This window comes from Athene cunicularia (assembly GCF_003259725.1).
Source record: "Athene cunicularia isolate RWA chromosome 1 unlocalized genomic scaffold, athCun1 chr1_part2, whole genome shotgun sequence".
NCBI classification, from domain to species: Eukaryota; Metazoa; Chordata; class Aves; order Strigiformes; family Strigidae; genus Athene; species Athene cunicularia.
Window position 1 is genome coordinate 16,186,066 of NW_020799092.1, and position 18,055 is coordinate 16,204,120.

Genomic DNA, 18,055 nt, shown 5'->3' on the forward strand with positions numbered 1-18,055 from the left:
AGTTATAGTGTCATTAAGCAAAATTAACAGAAATGGCAAAAGAGGGGGGATTCACAGAGAGTGAACCCTACGAGCCAGGAAACACGAAATTGCTTTCAGTATGGCCACTCAATGAAGCTGCCACCAGTCTCCCTGAGTATTGTTCACTTACCGCCAGCTTGCACCAGGAACAACTGATGGCCACAATCTCTTTGCTATGGAAGGAGAATTTTTGCTGAAAGCCCTAGAACAAGCAGGAAAAAACACCATTAAATTCCTCCTGGCTACAAGCAAATTTACACCCTTAACTCTTGCCAGGTGACTGTGCTAGGCTAAATCAGTTCACTGAAGTCAGATACATTGGTTCAGCCTCAAAGCTCTTAAACACCAAACAGATTTTTGGAAGATAAAATAATGACAGGATTAACAGAGAAGGTTCTTCAACTGGGGAATTCTCACACACATTTCTAAAAACACTTCTCCAAAATTTTATGCTTTTTCTTAGATTTTGCAGTTAGAAACAACCAAAGAAGAAATAAAGAAGAAATGCCTATTTTAATGGATTTCTACAGATCTAACATTCAGGTTTTCTGTTAAACAAAACATTCCCTCATTGCAGTCTTGTTTGCTCTAAATATAAACATGAATTTTAGTTGTTTTTGGTTGGTTTTTTTTAATACAGAGTTGAATCAACTACAATGTCTGTGTGGAAAAGTTCTGATAGGGAAATTAAGTTTATTGTTTTGTTGAGCCAACTCAGACCAAAATCTTTTTAGTAAGTTTCAAAAAAACAAGATGGCCTGATTCAGATCAGATAGAAAAAAGAAAATATTTCTTTGTAGTTTTAAAAAGTGCCCACCATTAGCACGAAATATGAGATTTTACTCTCTCACAGAAGACTTTAATTTTGTAAAAATGCAATTTCAGCAGGTATATCACTTTGCTCTGAATTCCAAGGCTGAAAAAGCCCATTAGGTCATATACACCCTTCTGGCATATAACACAGTCAATAAAGGGTAAGTTAAAGTTACAGGCTAAAAATTTGTGTTCAGTTAAAGCTTATTTTCACTAGAGAAAGAATTGATGTGGGTTGATGGCTGCAGAGATGGAAAATCCAGAACTTCACTGAAAAGTTTGTCATAGTCACCTTCATTGCTTAGATTTGAGATTTGCAGTCATCCGGATCCTTTATTCATTAGCTTCTGTCAAGTCTCTCCCTAATACACTGAGTGGCCCGTTACAGCCCAGAATCTTCTCATTCGGTTTCTCTATCAAGTCATGAATTTGTGAGCCAGTTTTATTTTCAGCAAACTGAGTTTTACCTACATCTCCTACATGCTGGGCAATGCCCAAGACCCAGTGCAAAGAGTTATAATCTGATTTAGTAACATCCAACAGGACACTACACCTCACTGTTTCTATAATCAAGGTACTTTTTACCCTAACTGCTGTTGAAAGGAACAGGAAGATGGACACCCACAGGAAAAATGAGCCTATTAGTGCTCAGTGCAATGACCATGTCAAGCACACCAAGAAGGAGAATTAAACAAACAACCAAGAGCCCATCCAGAGATGCAGTGGTCTTGTTAAGTGAGGGACTGAGCTACAGCCTGTCCATACCTGGTAGTTGAGGACAACCCTACTGATACCCTGAAGAGAAGGCTCTACCTGTCTGTCTGCCATGCAGAAGTGCACACTGCAGTTGCTTCTTCAGGTGTCCTCAACACGTATTCAAGCCAGCTTGCCAGATGGACTATACCACCAAAGCCTACTCCTAAAGAGTCTTGTGACATCTCTGCCTAGATTATTATTTTTTTTAAAATCCTTTCCCTAATACCTCAGGGTTCACATTCAGAGAAATTCAGAGTAGGTTATTCATAATGATGGTGATTTGGCATATTCAGATTTCGTAATAGAGCATGGACAAATGGCTTCACAAAGACAAGCTGGCTAGCTGCTTCTTGCTGGGCAGGTCTAGTCTGCCATTCAGTGGGGGCACAAGAACACAGTGACAGCACATATGATACAAGTGCTGGAACAGAGGTCTGACACTGGAAAAAAACCTTCTATTCTCATTCGCTTTAGTAGTGCTTCTTGATGTTTCTCACAAATCTCACTCTTTCGTGTTGCAAAGTGTATTTAAAAAATTATTTCAGCCCCTCATGGGCCTGGAATGTTTTGTTTTGTTCTGCTTTGTAACAATCATGGGAGAAATTCCTCTCTCCCAAAACCTCAACTAATAAAATCTAAAATTCAGTACATTAACTCCACAGCCCATCAGTTGCGTATTTTAAACATATGGACTGAGCAGCTTGTCTGGTTCTGGATGGACCGTTTTTCATTTATTTAGTAAGCCATTTAGCTTTTAGGGAGTCATTAGAGAAAATGATACAACAATAAAAACATATTAATGTTAAGTAGCAATAAACCACCACTTTTCTTCCCCAAATTGCTCTACAAATGTGAGCTAATTCCTCCTAAGGATACATGTTTGAGGTAAGATAGGAATTATTTGAAAGCTAACATTACAAATAGAGGAACTGATAAAGTGATACACTGCAGGTCACAGTGAGATTTGATGGGGACTATCGGATTGAAACACTGGAGACCCCCATATTCCAACAGAAATCATCTCTTCTGTCTTTTCTCAGTGAGAAGGAAAATTAAATTTCAGCTATCTTGTTCCTGGGTCACGCAAGATGGTCTTCTGCACAAATTTAGAAATTTTGTGATAGAAAATTAATTTCACCTTTGTGAGAATATCAGCCTAACAGTACCTGATCAGCCCTGGTTCACTGGCACCCAATTCCTGTACAACACATGAAATCTCATGGTGTGAGCTGCTCCTGAAGAAATAAACAGTTTTGCATACCAGAGGAAATATATTTGGAGGCAAAAAGCACCTGAATCCCCAGCCTGTATTGGTGATTACAATCTGTCTAAGTAATCTGGATCAAAGTCCACATTATAATAGAGACACACACACACACACACACACACACACAAACAGAGCATGTAGCAATTATTAGCTTTAATATGTTTTGATTATATTCTCAAGTGTGTTTATCATTAAAGAGTGTTTTCACATCAATGTTAGGGCTACTAATAATCTTTCTTTGCATGTATTCCCTTTTTAATGCTCTCAAAGATATTTCAAACACATTACTGTAGGAAAGCCAGGTATTATTACAGCTTAAATACAGACAACAACAAAGGCATTTGGATGGTGATCTCTGCTAAAATAACAAAGAACTAGAACTGCCTTTCAGGTACTAGAAATTTCAATCCTACCATTATATGCAGAGAAAACATACAGCTCTGCATCAATCCACAGGCCTTTAAAGGGACCAGTAACTGAAAGAGATAAACACCACAGCTGCACACTGTGTGTATAGCAGACACACTGCTTTGGACACCTCAGAAAGTAAAAAGAAATAAAATGTCTGTTTAGCATGATGGCCCAAGGTGCATTCTCAGCCTCAAAAAATCCCTAAGCCATTGGTAACTGGAACTATACGAAAAACAGATCACTTCATATTCATCCTTAAGCTCCTATTACTGCACAGTCGTGAACTGGATGCCAGACCACACAGTCTTAACATTCTAATGTTGTATTACACAAAGCCAAAAAAAATCCTATTTCTCTGATGATCCCAGGTAACAAACAGCTAATAAGAGCTAAAAGTTACAAAACTACTTTTTTTTCCCCCACCTGCAAGAAAAAGAAATGAGTTCTTAAACATCACGAATGGTGTAGAGTATGTAGTTTGGAAGCGTTTAGTTACCATCCCTTCCAACACAAGAGCTACAGAGCATTAGAAAAAAAAAACAGTGACAGGTCTGAAACAACCAAATTGTAGTTCTCACAGCATGTAGTTAAATTTGGGAATTACTTGCTAAAGGATGTTATAAATGCTACAACTTTACAGGAACTCAAGGATCAACTACACAAGATGACAGGAAAGAAAGTTATCATGGGCTGTTAAATACAAAGGCACCATTCCTGGAAATTCACGAGACAAAAATTCTTAGAGGCCAGGAGACTGTTTGGGGGATGCATCACTAAACACCTGCCCTATCTTATACTTTTCCATAATAAGTCACTGTTGAATACTGGGCTCAATGGTACTTTGTCTTAAGAGATACGGCCATCCTTCTCTTAGAGTCCCCAGCAAAAAAATAAGATAAAAAAAGAGAATCATGACAGTAAATAGACAGAAATAGATTGGTTGGGTCCACTGCACTCAGTAAGATTCTGAACAAGACTTTCCAGGCCCCCTTCACTGGCACCGATTTCTGCATATAATACTTTTGCAGTAGATGGGTGAAATCACCCCTGGAAGGAAGAAAACTGAAGCCTGGATGAGACTGTATAAGCTGTATTTGTGCTACTAAGAAACTTGTAACAGTGGGAGCACAGGCTCTGTTGGTACTGAGGACACTGCACACAAGGGTTTTCCAAGAATTTTACTCTGGACTAGTTGCAGTCCGGTCCTGCAGACTGAATGGCCATTAGTAGCTGCAGAATTATTTTTCAATTAAGTTTAATCTAAAAGGAATTCAGTTAATTTGCTGCAAGACTGTCTGTCCTGGTTCAGCTAGGATAGGGTTAAGTTTCCCCAGCAGTGGGGAGGGAGCTCCAGCTGGGTTATTTGATATCATGCTGATGTCAGGTCCCATTGTGTGTGTGGCTTTTGTCCCGGAGAGTACCCGCGATGGGGCTGCTCTATCTTGTTGGGATCTCTCTATATATCTTTTGTCCTGTTTACTGTTATTACTGCTTTTTGTTATTGCTATTGCTGTTGTTCGGTTTATTATTTGTTACACTGTTGTATTCAATTTTTCCTTATCTCCGCCCTGGGGTTTGTATCTCACTCCCTGCCCCGTCCGGTTCGAGGGTGGGGAGGGACAACAGCGGCGTGGTCTCAGATCCCAACAGGGCCTAAATCACCGCACTGTCCCATGCATGAACCCTGCAAGTTGTGACAGTCAGGAAAGCTCCTTCCAAGCTGCCCTTCTGATCTAAAGCAGAACACTGACATAGGCACCTCTGGGCTTCACCTCTCTGGAAGCGTCAGCTGTGGCACACAAGGCACACAAAATATAAAGCCACAAATCCACGTAAGGATATTGGGAGTTTTAATTCCTTTCCACTAGCTTATGACATGAAGCATGAGATGGGCATATCCTAAATATTTTATTTACTCAAACTGTTATCAATTATCATCAAATTACTTAACCATCCAGTTCTAGCCATGGGATAGGATCAATATTACACAACAATGAGATCTACCGGAATCACTAGGTATTGCATGAATAATACTTTTTTTTTAAATTGCTTTAAATTTACTGCCATTCCATTTCAATGGTGGTTCTCTTTATATTCTCTGGTCATGCAAGAAAAAAGATGGCTTTCACTTGGAGGTATGTGACATGTAACAGCAGAGCATGAGACAGACAAGTATTTTTGCTGTAATAGGGGACTGCTTGGCCAATAAACACAATGGAATTAATTTGCTTGTTATTATTTTCCCCTAATCCTTTCCATTCCTTGGCAAACAACTCTACTACAATACACCCATGCTAGTCTTAACTGAATATTTCTTATTTAGGGGGAAAACTGATTTCCTCTGAACTTCTTCATATCAGTCTGGGCTGATAGGAATTTTAGGATGGACTGGTCATGTTGCTGACATGAATGTACCCAGCACAGGTTTTGATTTGATAGGCAGTAAGTAATCCCGTTTCAAAATCAACTCCTAACGACTCGAGGGGAGGATCCAGGCATGGTAGATGCCAAAATGGTAGAGAAGGAAGGCAATATCATTGTGAAGTCATACTGTAAGAATGCTCTATGCAAACTGCCTTGCTGCACTGTTCCCGTGCTACCTGCTATAAAAGGGCATCACATTTTTATTGCATGCCTTGTTGAGCTGGTAGCCGGTGATCTACATCAGTATCCAGATACAAATCTGATTTTCCTCTGACTTAAGTGCTGTGCCATGGAGACAAGGCACAGTCTTTCTTAAGAGTTGATGCTGAGGGAAGCAAAAGTATAATATAGTACTAGAGATAGGAAATTAAACCCCTGTGTTAATTTAATTTTTAAATATCTCTCAACAGATTTCAGGGGATCATAACATTTCAGAAGAAAGGTCTTCAGTAGCTAAAGGTCCTTCTTACCTGTTTTTATAGCTTTTCGGAAATAAACTTTTGCAATCTATGCAGCAGTGGAAATGTGAAACAGACTCACAAATCTTAGAGTCTGCCAGGGTAGAAAGCAAGCAACAGAAGCCTGAAAAAATAGGCCATCACAATTTTGGCACAGAAGACAGCACTAGAAGAATGCCATATTGGCACAGGTTTAGCTTAACGAAGAAAGAAGCTCAAGGAGCCACAGCCTTCCTCCTCCTCATTTTCAGCAGTCAGTGCAGCACAATGTCCCAGGACACGTGATGTGCTCATTCCTGCATGTACATCTGCCTTTCTCTTCCCACATGGATATCAGAGCTGCTACCACTCAACATATCAGGCTTGTCCTCAGCCCTTAAGAGAGCCCAAGTGTTTAGAATAGGAAAATTTCAGTGACCAGAAGGACCTCCTGGCTACCCTGAATTCATAAGAGCCCAGTGCTGTACTTGTGGTGCACTGGAAATCTTACCTTTCCACACTGCTTACATTTCCCCTCCTGCCTCCGCCTGTGCACCCAGTGATGTCGGACAAAGTTCTGCAAAAGGAGGACAAAGAAATATGTTATAGAAGGTAATGCCAGCTTGCACTCAGCGGTACCATCTGTGTGAAATTGGTTTACAGACACCAAATGAAAGGTCCCTTCAGCCAATGCAATCATTTCTGGAGCAAAATGCATCAGTCCCTGCAGGAAACCCCAGACACCACCAAAAGTGGAGGAGGAATAAGGGTTCTTTATCCATGATGAAATGCGACAAGGACTACTCTCTCAGTACTCTTCTACAAAAAAAGAGTTCATTACATGATGCAGAAAAAATCATCACCCAAATACAGGGCACAGACGGTCCCAAACATTGCTGTGATCAGTCACAAAGTAGGGTCCTGCTCTATTCTGCTTGGAAATACAGCCTTATAATGCAAAAAATCACAAGTCAATGCAGAAGAGAAGGAGGGGAGGAAGCAGCAGTCATTGAAGCATTTTTTTCTCCCTGTTTGGTCTCCTTACATCCTGGATGGCAGCAAGAGGTGAGCAAGAGGTGGGAGGGTGAGCAGGACTGCTACCGTGCAGGCAACAGGGTTAGAGGGGTCTGCCTGCACCATGTTGTTACATCAGTGAACATTGAGCCACTGATGTGTCAGGAATTGAGTTACCTCTGCTAAGAGCAAGCCAGTCACCAAATCAACTATAAAAGTTAAGAGATGTTTTTGAAACACTGGCTTCTATCTGTTTAAGCAGGTCAACAAAGGCCAACAAAGATGATCAGGGGCACCTTCCTTATGAGAAAAGGCTAAGAGAGTTGGGGTTGTTCAGCCGGGAGAAGAGAAGGTTCCTGGGAGACCTTAGGGTGGTCTTACAGTACTTAAAGGGGGCTACAGGAAAGATGGAGAGGGACTCTTTACCAGGGAGTGCAGTGACAGAAGGAGGAGTAACAGTTTTAAACTGAAAGAGGGTAGATTCAGATTACATCTAGGGAAGAAATTCTTTCCTGTGAGGGTGGTGAGACACTGGAATAGGTTGTCCAGAGAAGCTGCCCCCTCCCTGGAAGGGTTCAAGGCTGGGTTGGATGGGGCTTTGAGCAACCGTGACCAGTGGAAGGTGTCCCTATCTGGGGCAGTGGGACTGGAACTAGACGATCTTTAAGGTCTCTTCCAACACAAAACATTCTATGTAAGACAGCTATATTAATCTATCAATAATAATAATAACAACAACAACAACAATAATAATAAATACTCAGCACCTTCAAAGAAGCTGAATTTATACAGTAGCTGGAGGCAAATCATAAGGTTTTTGAACATATGATTTAAAAAAAAAAAAAAAAAACCATAATCCTAAAAAAAAATGGAGAGGCAGTTGGAAGGAGAGGGAAATAAAGAAAAAGTAAAAAATACTAGTTCAAAGCTCAGGAGGAAAAGAAAAATTGCTACTAAAAAAAAGAAAAAAATACAGAATAGTTGAAGGAATAGAAAAAGAGACAACAAAGATGAAATGGTTTCTGTCAGTGTAAGTAATGGTGTACTTCAGCCAGAATTAATTTTACATTTATTCTGGGGAGAAGAACATGTCCCTCTGAGAACCAATACTCTTAAGACTCCTCTGAACTTAATAGCACTGCTGCAGCTCCACACCAGGTGGATCAGCACACAAATCAAATGAAAAGCAATCGTCATTTGTCCATTACTTACTTCTCTTGGAGATCTGGAGCCTCCCTCTCGGAAAGTCGGTTTGCAGCGAAAATTAATCTGGTATTAAAATAAAACTGTTAGAGCTGAAAGTGAGGTGAGAGGGAATTCATTCTAATCTGTTGACCTAGGACAGACTTCCAAAATACTTATTATCTGTTAAAAATTAGCTTCACTAGCTGAACAAAGTAACTTATGTAGATGACAGAAAATCTCTTTCCATATGCCATTATAATTCACCTTGCTAGATCACTACACAGCCCTCATCTTCACCTGTGCTACTGCTGCCTGCTCAGTTCAACTATTTAAACTGTTTCCCCCACGTCTAGAAGGAAATTGCTTCATCTATTTTTTTCTGAAGATCATTTGCAAGCAAAGTAGACTTAAGATGAGGTCTCAAAAGTTAATAGAAACTGGAAATCTAACCCTGAAAGACCTTTTTGCACATCCCAGCTTTATGTCTTCATAAACAAAATCTGTAGAGAAATCTTCATTCATACAAACTGTGCGAATTACCCTAAATTTCTACCTCCTGCTTAGCTCAGGCTGCTTTTACCCACCTCCTCAACCACAAACCATTTGAGGAGCACTGTACTGCCTCATACAGTGCTGTTGCCTCCTTCAGATGGCAGAGGAAAGAAAGAAATAGGACAACAGGACCTTCCATGAAAAGAAAACATTTTTAGGAAGGCGAAGGAAAAAAGCATTTAACAAACAACATGGAATTATATAAGGAAAAAAAAAAAAGAAAAAAAAGAAAAACACAAAATATTTTGAGAAAGGAAAATCAATAGAAATAAGAGGAGGGGAAATGTAGAGGGAAAAACTATATACTGAAGAATAGAGATGCGTGAGAAAAGGCCAAAGGCTATGTGAGGTAAGAATGCACTTAATGAAATAGGTTCAAGCTTGACTACCCTTCAAAGAATAAAACACTTAAAGATACTGTATAGCTATGCTTTTGTTATGAAGGTAGAATGATAGAGTTTACCCAAATTTAAATACAACTCTCTCCCTTCCTATATAAATAAGTTCTTCCCTCATTTAATAATAATCTTCAAAATAATAGCTCGGGGTGGGGGGGAAGTAGTAAACAAAATACTTATTACTTAAGAAGAAACAAAAGACATAGCAGTATTAGTCTTCTTCCATTGCCTTTCACCTGGAATTCCATCTTGTCATTTCTCTGCTGAGTCGGGGCAGACTAAAAATACCCCCAGCATATATTAATGTTACTTACAATTTACCTATTTGCAGAGAGGTCCAAGCAGAAGACTTATGTACCAGTTTTAAATTCCACAGGGTTTGAGAGGGATGTAGACTTTATAACAACCCTCTGCCAAGAGGTAAATTTCATGATCTCCAAAATGGCCTAAACAAGCTCAACACAAGGGGTTTTATCTAAGTGCTCATTTTCTCCAGCTGGCAATGCCACCAGCTCACTGGGCTATGGAGAGTCAGCACTACCGATGATGAAGTCAGTCATGAAAAATTCACTGGTAGCATTTTGTGCTGAAAGCATGTGCTAATGCTAATTTGACTGCGGGTAAAAGCATCGGGGGTGGAAATGGTATCTCTCCAACTTGGTATTATGGCAATCACTGTGACATTTGTCAACACAAGTCCAAATACTTGGAAAGGAAAAAACTCTTTCCAAAGGGTTGCTGCTATAAATTTGTTATGCATCAACTTCTTTTATGAAGCACAACATTGCAAAACATATAGGAGTGAAAATGAAGCTCTAATGAAATCAATAGAGAAAATTCTCACTCATATTTCTTTACACATATCCACCAAGAATGAAAGGGGGGGGGCTGGTATTTAACACATTATCAGTTGGGCATAATAAAAACAAATCACTTATGGGAAGACTGAAGACAGTGATAGATATTCTATAGGCTCCTTGAAGGAACTGATAAGCAGGATAGATGATCACAGAAATAAAGGTTCTATAAAGGAAAACTTTAATGGTTTCCATTGTAAAAACAAAAGCTTAATTACTGAAGTTTTGAGAAGAAAACACTATAGTCTAGTAAATACAGTAAAAAAATGTTCATAGTAGCATCTATGTTGCATTGCATCTAATAAATATAGCTGTCAAAAGATTAATTATCCTGGGTTTAGTTAAGGAATTTTGAAAGGCCAATTTTGTACATGACAGAACACTGCATCTTCTAGCTTTAACTTTCAATCTAGAAGTAGAGGGAAATTATTTCTTAAACATAAAAGATGTAAAAGTACTACATGATTAACATAAAAGATGTGAAAGTGTTACATGGGTTTTTGTTGTTGTTGGGGATTTTTTTAATGGCTCACAGGGTTTGAAGAAATTATTTTTTAAAATAAGATGGAATTTTTAGTCAACTTCTTAAACAAATATACTGTTAAAACAACTGTGAAAACCGAATTTGGCATATGGTGTTTTCTGGACTGAAACCTCAGTAAAAGAATTAAATGAGTGCTGTCCACGTCAGGCTCCAGAAGATGGCAATGTCTTACCTTCTCTAACTGCTCCATGCACGCATTGTGGACCACAATCTTGCAGGCAGCACACTTCCTCCGCAGAGCAGATTTCTGCAAGAGGAAAAGGGAAACGTGTGTGCATGGAGGTGCGCTATTTCCAGGAGGAAAAAAAAAAAAAAAAAGTCAGCTGTGAAACAGGAGATCTTTCGCTCCTTATGCAACATATTTTTTCTTTTCTTGGTGCTCTCAACTGTTCCATATATTGAAAAAAGGTCTGAAGCTCTCCCAGTTAAGAATGGGACTTTGTGAAAATGACAGAGCCACAGTACTCCAGCTTGAGAACTAGAAGGAAAAGGCTCCCTTTAGGTAGCCGACAAGGCCGTTAACAGGACAGATCATCACTCTAAAAGGCAGCAGCCTACAAAAACGATGAGCAGAGCCAGTGAAAAGAGGAGAAAAACCATACATACAAATCCGAGAATTCAGACCAGTTCGGAAGAGTATGTTATTTCATGCTTATCGTATAATGTTTAATTTGATAGGTATAGCCATTGCCTTTCAGAAAAATACTTGGGTACTTGGGTCATTTAGCAGAGAGTGATAACCTTCTCACAGAATGTTGTTAAATGCTTATGAAATGTTACAACAGGGAGAAAATTCTCAACCTAATTATGCTGGTTAGTTTTATTAATTTCAGTAGGGCTTTTAAAATAACTCAATTGAATCCCCTGGGCCAAAGCATATCAAAGGCAAGAGAATGCAACCAGAAGAGAGAGAATATTTACCTTTTTTTTTTTTTCTAGCACATAATTTAATAAAAAGGTTGGAACTAATTTTCATAGAAGTAGTAACTTAGAGAATTGTGCTTAAGGGACAGAAAATTTATAAACACATAGTAAGTTGAGATTGATTTGTTTCAGATTTTTACATTCAATTCATTCATGTTCATTTAAATCTCTAAAATTATTTCTTTAGATTTTTCAGTATATTGTAAATTCAAGAAGAAACAAGGAACACAGCTTTGGCTTACACAGAATAATTTTTATTGCAGTGAGTCTCATAATTATGAGTCTCAATTAACAAGAAACACGGTAACTGTATGTGTGAACATGTATGTTGAGTGATGTTCTAATGTTTTACCTGAAGAATCATGACGTTGTAGAGCAGACTAAGTTTTCATGTGCTTTGTGACTTGTAAACATTAAGTATGTTTTAAATCTCCATTTACCAAGGAGAATGAGACAACATAAAGGAATTGATAGCCAAGATGAAAAACTGCAAAAAACAAACAGAGGTAACGCCCTACAAGCAGAAATATTTATTTATTTATTTATTTATTTTACTATCTTGTCTTTTAAATTGTCCTCATTATTTTTGAATGCTGGTGGTATTGCAAGTAGTTACAACCATTTATAGTCTGAATTTTTACTAGCCTCTCACAATCTTCTCCGTTACTTCAAAACGTGTTTAATTTATCATGAAATGTGAAGTCCATATTCCAGACATCATGAGTGAATGTTCTGTATAGGCTAATATTTTATGCAAAGTCTGTGCATCTACAGATCAATTATTTCTCACAACTTCTCCATTGAAAACATTTGATCTTAAATAGTCTACATGTAAAAGAGTTAAGACAAAGGAAGACCAGGACAGGCATAGAAACATGCAGTGTCTTCAAAAGCTTCAAACTGGAAAAGCATTGGCCTTTTGACAGATCAGGTTAAACCAACCACAACTAAAGTTATCTGGATTTCCATTTCCATCTCTAGGTTCTTAAAGTAGCAAAAGTCCCATATGCTGTAATATGTTATAAACATTGCTTTCCCCAAAGGGAACCAATACACTAGTACCTAAAAGTGGAAAGAATCTCAGTCACATCAAGCAAAGGCCAGGCAAATAAGAACTCAGCAACTTTAAACTCTGCTGCTTCCTAAACAGGACTCTGCATCTCCAGGCCTATTGGTTGGAAAAGCTTGTTGCCATGTTAAGATCCCTCCCAATGTTCCCAGACAAAAGTTTAAGTCAGTGTGTCTAATTCACCAGCTACTGCAAACAATCCAACTCAGACATACACCTCTAAAGCTAAGACACAGCCTTGCAGATCATATGCAGCATATTACTAAATTTCCATGCTATTTTCAATGAACTAAATCAAGAGGAAGTATTTACTCACTTTTAGAAAGGCAAATTTCTATTAAGAACAGTCATAACAGTTAAGACCAAAGGTCCACTCAGCCAAACAAATCCTGTCTCCAGCATTCTCCAAGTGGAGGGCAAACACACAATGACACTTTCCTTGAACATTATCCCACAATCATCAGCCTGTTACTGTTGGGACTTTGCCTCAGTGCTCTTTGTAAGCAGGCACAGACTTCCCAGGCTTGGCCATGACATTATACACCATAAAGTAACTAATTTGCTTGAGAAGTTATGGGAGATGGATGTTAAATTGGAGCTATAGAAAGCACTAATAATTTTGATCAAAATCTCCCAAAAATGCTTTGGATCAAATAATCTGAAGGGGTTTTTTTTCAAATAAACGCAAAAAGATGGTATCGAAGAGTTACAGGCAGTATCCAAAAAACACCCCTGAGAAGAGGGACTCCCCTTACATTTTGTAGCCCAAGGGCCAGGATGCTCCCTTGAGCACTGATTCAAAGCAAGAGCTTGAACACAGGATCCCCACACTCAGGTTTCCTAAATACCAATATAAGAGGGATTTTTTTCTTCTCTCCTGCTGAAGCAGTTGAACTGAAATACTAGGTGAAGGAGTTGCTGAACCAGACTGGAAGTATAAGAGTGACTCCCCAGTCAAAGAAGAGACAAATATGGGTTAGAGATCAATTCAAAGAAACTTCCATACTCAGCAGAAAAGCTTCAATAGAAGTAAGGCAAACCTTGAATATTCTCAAATAAGAGAAGGCAAACACTAAAATATGAGTGCACTCATTGCTGGCGGGTGCATTTAAGAGCTTTGAAAGTTCAGTTCAAATCACTGCAGTGATTAAAATCACAAAAATTTGATCAGATCCTCCTCTCAAGAGATATATTTGTGTACATAAATAAAAGAGGCTTTCTTTGAACATTTCTGAAATATCTCAATATTCTAACCTTTTTTCCCCTTACCATGTTAATAAAGTGACTCATTACATCCATTCTCCTTGTGTAAATAACCTGGGTCAGTCAAAATTTTTTGGGGCTTTTTTTCCCCCAAGCAATAAAGTCTTTAACCTGAAGCATTTTGCCCCTTGTGCATTCCTTCTGAAACACAAGCATTAACAACAGCAAACAACTCCCAAGCATCTAAGCAGTAACAGCAAACCTGAAGTCAGGCTTGTTACCTCAGAAAGAGAAGTAAATCTGAAAATAACTCACTGAGAATTTGACTTGGCAGCTTTCCTCCCCCAGGTAGCAGAGGTCCCCAGAAACATTTGTCTCCAGCCACAGATGCTCTCCATTCACAGCATTTTCCTGAAAAAAAGATGATTGTTAATCTGGTTTGCAAAATTCAGCCACATGAGTATAGAGGAGAAAGAAAAAAAAAAAAAAAAAAAAAAAAAAAAAAAAAAAAAATATCTCTAATTTTTCACCACAAATTTAGGAAAAAACTAAAACATACTCACACTCACACGTTGTTGTTTTTCTAAGACACAAAGACATAACAATATTACCCTGGCTGACCACCCCTGCTTAAAGGATACTGATGATACAGTGAATGATGTGTCACCCATCAGAACCAAAGTATTTTAGTGTACAGTTCAGTGAAACTTCACCCATATTCTTCCCACATGCTGCATAGTTTGACTGAGACTCTAGATTTCATAAGCATGTAATGTACACAGAATTTCAAAGAAAATCAAGAGAGATTAAACAGAAACATGACTACTGAGCTTTCAATTGGAGAAGCCCAAGATTTGAGAACGCAGCCCAGAAGTGCAAAATAACATGCTGACAACCGCTTTAGAATGACAGGATACTTTAGACATGGAAAAATGCTTTCTTTGAAATGGCTGGATCAACACTGTATGTTCCTGAAAACACCAACAAAACATTAAATGGCCAGGAGAGACCAGACTTTAATTTTATACCTAGAAGAACGATACATTTAACTGAACACTCTCAAAAAAATCTGCCTAGAACAGTGCAAATCAGTAGTGATTAACAGAGTAACATCTGATTTTTGTTTGACAGCCTCATTTGACCAAATCCATACCTTAATTTGTAAAAATTCTTGTTCTGAGGAAATTTGGTTGTAGAAAACCACAGTTTTTACTTGACTGCAATCTTGGCTTGACTAAAAAGCCTAAGAAATCTACTGTACACTACTTAAGCAAAGTGAATAAACAGGATTTCTGTTCAGCCAGAATTAGAGCATGATGGAAAACGCTTTGACAGTCTCTGACATTTGGTTCCCACACTGCAGAAGTCACAAATGATGACGCTTACCAAACAGATGGCGTCCGACAGCAGGATGCTCTGAAATAGCCATCTTGGTTAAAATAATTTATTTAAAATACCACTGACAGTTTCAAAGTGATGAAACGAGGAAAGCTTTGCTTGCCATGCGGATTCCTTCGGTAATGCAGAGAAGCAGAAGTGGCAAAATCCTTTGCCTTCTGGAGTACGAGTGCATCCACAATAGCCAAGACCTTTGCATGTGGTGCTTACCACAACCATGGTGCTTACTTCAAATAAATCAAGAGAATGAGGACAACTTATTTTATTTTTCTGGTGAGAGGACCACATGTCCACAGGTCTTCTAACTTCATCAGAAATGTTCCCATTGATGTCAGACTCAATATTATCCCTCAGCACAAGGGGCTGGATGAGAGCGAGACTCCAGTCTACTGCCATGGCATCCTGATTAATCTTTATATAGAGGCACAGCACTCTATACCTTCATTTCTTCTCATCCTTTTGTCTGCCTGTCCACCTGAACTGGTAGACTCCCTGGAACAGAGATTTTCCTAAACTGTAGAGTTCAGTGCATGATAGTTTAGGTGAGGCTTTTCAGCACTTCATAATGTAAAATAGCTCTTAAGGACTTTGACTAGCTTAAGAAATTCTTCAAGCCTTACTCAGATGGTAAATTATTCAGATTGCAAATTCTTTCCCTTCAGAAGTTTATCCTTATATTAAGGCAATTTTCTGGCAAGAACTGTAGCAGTTTTACAGCACTTCATTGAAACCTAGTCACATCACACTAATGAAATTACTATGCCCATAGTATTGCCCAACATATTAACTTCCTGTCTAGTTTATGAGGAGCCAGACAAGAGGACCAAGCAGGAGGATATGAGCTCATCCAAGAGTGTTTGACATGAGCACATTATCTTCTGATGAAACAGTGCTAACTCAACATTATAACCCAGAGCTAAATTTTATAAATTATAAAAGATGTTTAGGAAGAATCAACTATGAAAGCTAAGTAAGAACGTACACAACTCCTGGGACATAATTTTTAAAGAGGAATCAAAATTACATTAAAAAATAGATTAAACACCCCTTCGTTCAGACCATGACCATATAACTTGCCATCCAGGATTTCTAAAGATAAAATGGCCTATTTCCATAACCTACTTTAGACTGAGTTTGTTCTCCATTGTTCCAGACCATATCATAGATTCACATATCTGACTTTACCTCCCAGTGTAAATAAGATCTGTTAGTAGTCTACAAAGATGAACTTAGTAGCTCCTGCTATGATAGAGTTCTGACAAGACTACCTGATCTGGTATAAGCGGCATACCTCCAGATACCTACAGCCAATTTCACAGCACTGTGTGCAAAAACTCCCAATTTCAATTTCAGCAAACTGCTATTTGAAAAAATCTTCTTTTATCCTGAATCAGAGCAAAGAGCTGAGGATTCCCAAGATGAAATGCCCTCCCTCAAAAAACTTTTCCTGTCAATTGTCTCAATAAGATCAGGGGAGTTATTTGAACTTCACTGTTTTAAATTTTACAGGGCACTGTAATTTATATGATGAGAAATTATGTTGCTGCTGATGAAAATCAAGATTATATAGTCAAAGGAAAATGCATTGACCTTTTCCAAGACCAATTGTTCATTCAATTCTAATAGGAAATTTTAACAAAAATAAATATATTTCTATGCAGAATTTTTACTTCATTAAATCAGTATTTTCTACTGAAAAATTTACAGGCAGTATTCCACAATGTACTGGACAAAAGGGTACTCCATCTACCAACACAAATTCACAGAGGTCACTGGGATCACCTTTAGTACGAGCTCCTGTTTAACACAAAACTAAAACAAAGTAAAGGCTACATCATCACTTGTATATTTTGACACAGATTATTTTTTCACAAGAGTTCCGAGTTCAGCAACCTTTTCATAAATAATTTGACAGTCTGGTTTATTTTGTACTTGATGTTTTTATGTTGGCTTTAGGAGTAAATGGCTACTAAACAGGCAGTTGTCCTCTTTCTGTCCCTGACCCGTTAGACCCAGTCTCATGCTCTTGCCATTTTTCTTCTCATCTACACATGAATTGGTTCAGCTGATAGAAAAAAAAAACAAACTTATCTACAAAATCAGCTAGACAAAATGACTCACTCTGACCACATAACTGCTGGATCCGACACAAGGAGTGGTAGGTTAAAGGTGGGTTCAGTGGGACTGATGCTTTTGTTACCAATTCAGTGTTACTGCAGCTTAGCTGATCTGTCAAATCATGCTTTTAGGCTGACATGCTTTGCTTTGGCTTGCTATGTAGAAAAGGGATAGTGTCCATCATTACGGATAAAACAGCAGTAAGTGCAGCCTAGTATTCTGCAGTTAAAGAGAGAATTGGGAACTCTGTTTCCTTGTCTGGCTTCGCAGCCCTTGTAAGTGTGTGAACTCTGTGTCCTGTGAAGAGAGAGCCCCTGCTCACTTAAGCGGAGGCAGCAGCGCTTTCCTGGCAGATGCAACCTGCCTCACAGGGGACACACATATTCAATATGCTCTCCCAGATGGAGACCTCCCGTTCGATTGCTCCTGATCCGCTACCACCTTAATAGCAAACAAAAATAAATTTCAGTATAGCAAACATTCATTGCATATGAAACAAAACCCACATACAACCCCTTCCTGAAATGAAAGAAATAAGAACTCAAGGACTAGGAGTTTGAGAACAAGGTAATTATATGTGCCTGTTCATAACTTACTGTGCACATTTCATTAATTCGACTAGGTTTCTTCTCTTAAGTGCCCCAGCATGGTTAAATGACAGAGC

General features: G+C 38.6%; 1 protein-coding gene across 7 annotated transcripts in view; it reads right to left on the bottom strand.

The window, feature by feature from the left end:
- DGKI (diacylglycerol kinase iota) overlaps window positions 1–18,055 on the bottom strand; it is a 178,614-nt gene that overhangs the window by 115,049 nt on the left and 45,510 nt on the right. For all 7 annotated transcript variants that reach the window (XM_026867969.1, XM_026867972.1, XM_026867968.1 and 4 more), the window contains 5 exons: window positions 14,191–14,286; window positions 10,852–10,926; window positions 8,356–8,412; window positions 6,641–6,706; window positions 152–223 (listed from right to left, as the gene is read on the bottom strand). In XM_026867969.1, coding sequence (XP_026723770.1) covers window positions 152–223; window positions 6,641–6,706; window positions 8,356–8,412; window positions 10,852–10,926; window positions 14,191–14,286 — 366 coding nt within the window. The remainder of the gene's footprint in view (window positions 1–151; window positions 224–6,640; window positions 6,707–8,355; window positions 8,413–10,851; window positions 10,927–14,190; window positions 14,287–18,055) is intronic.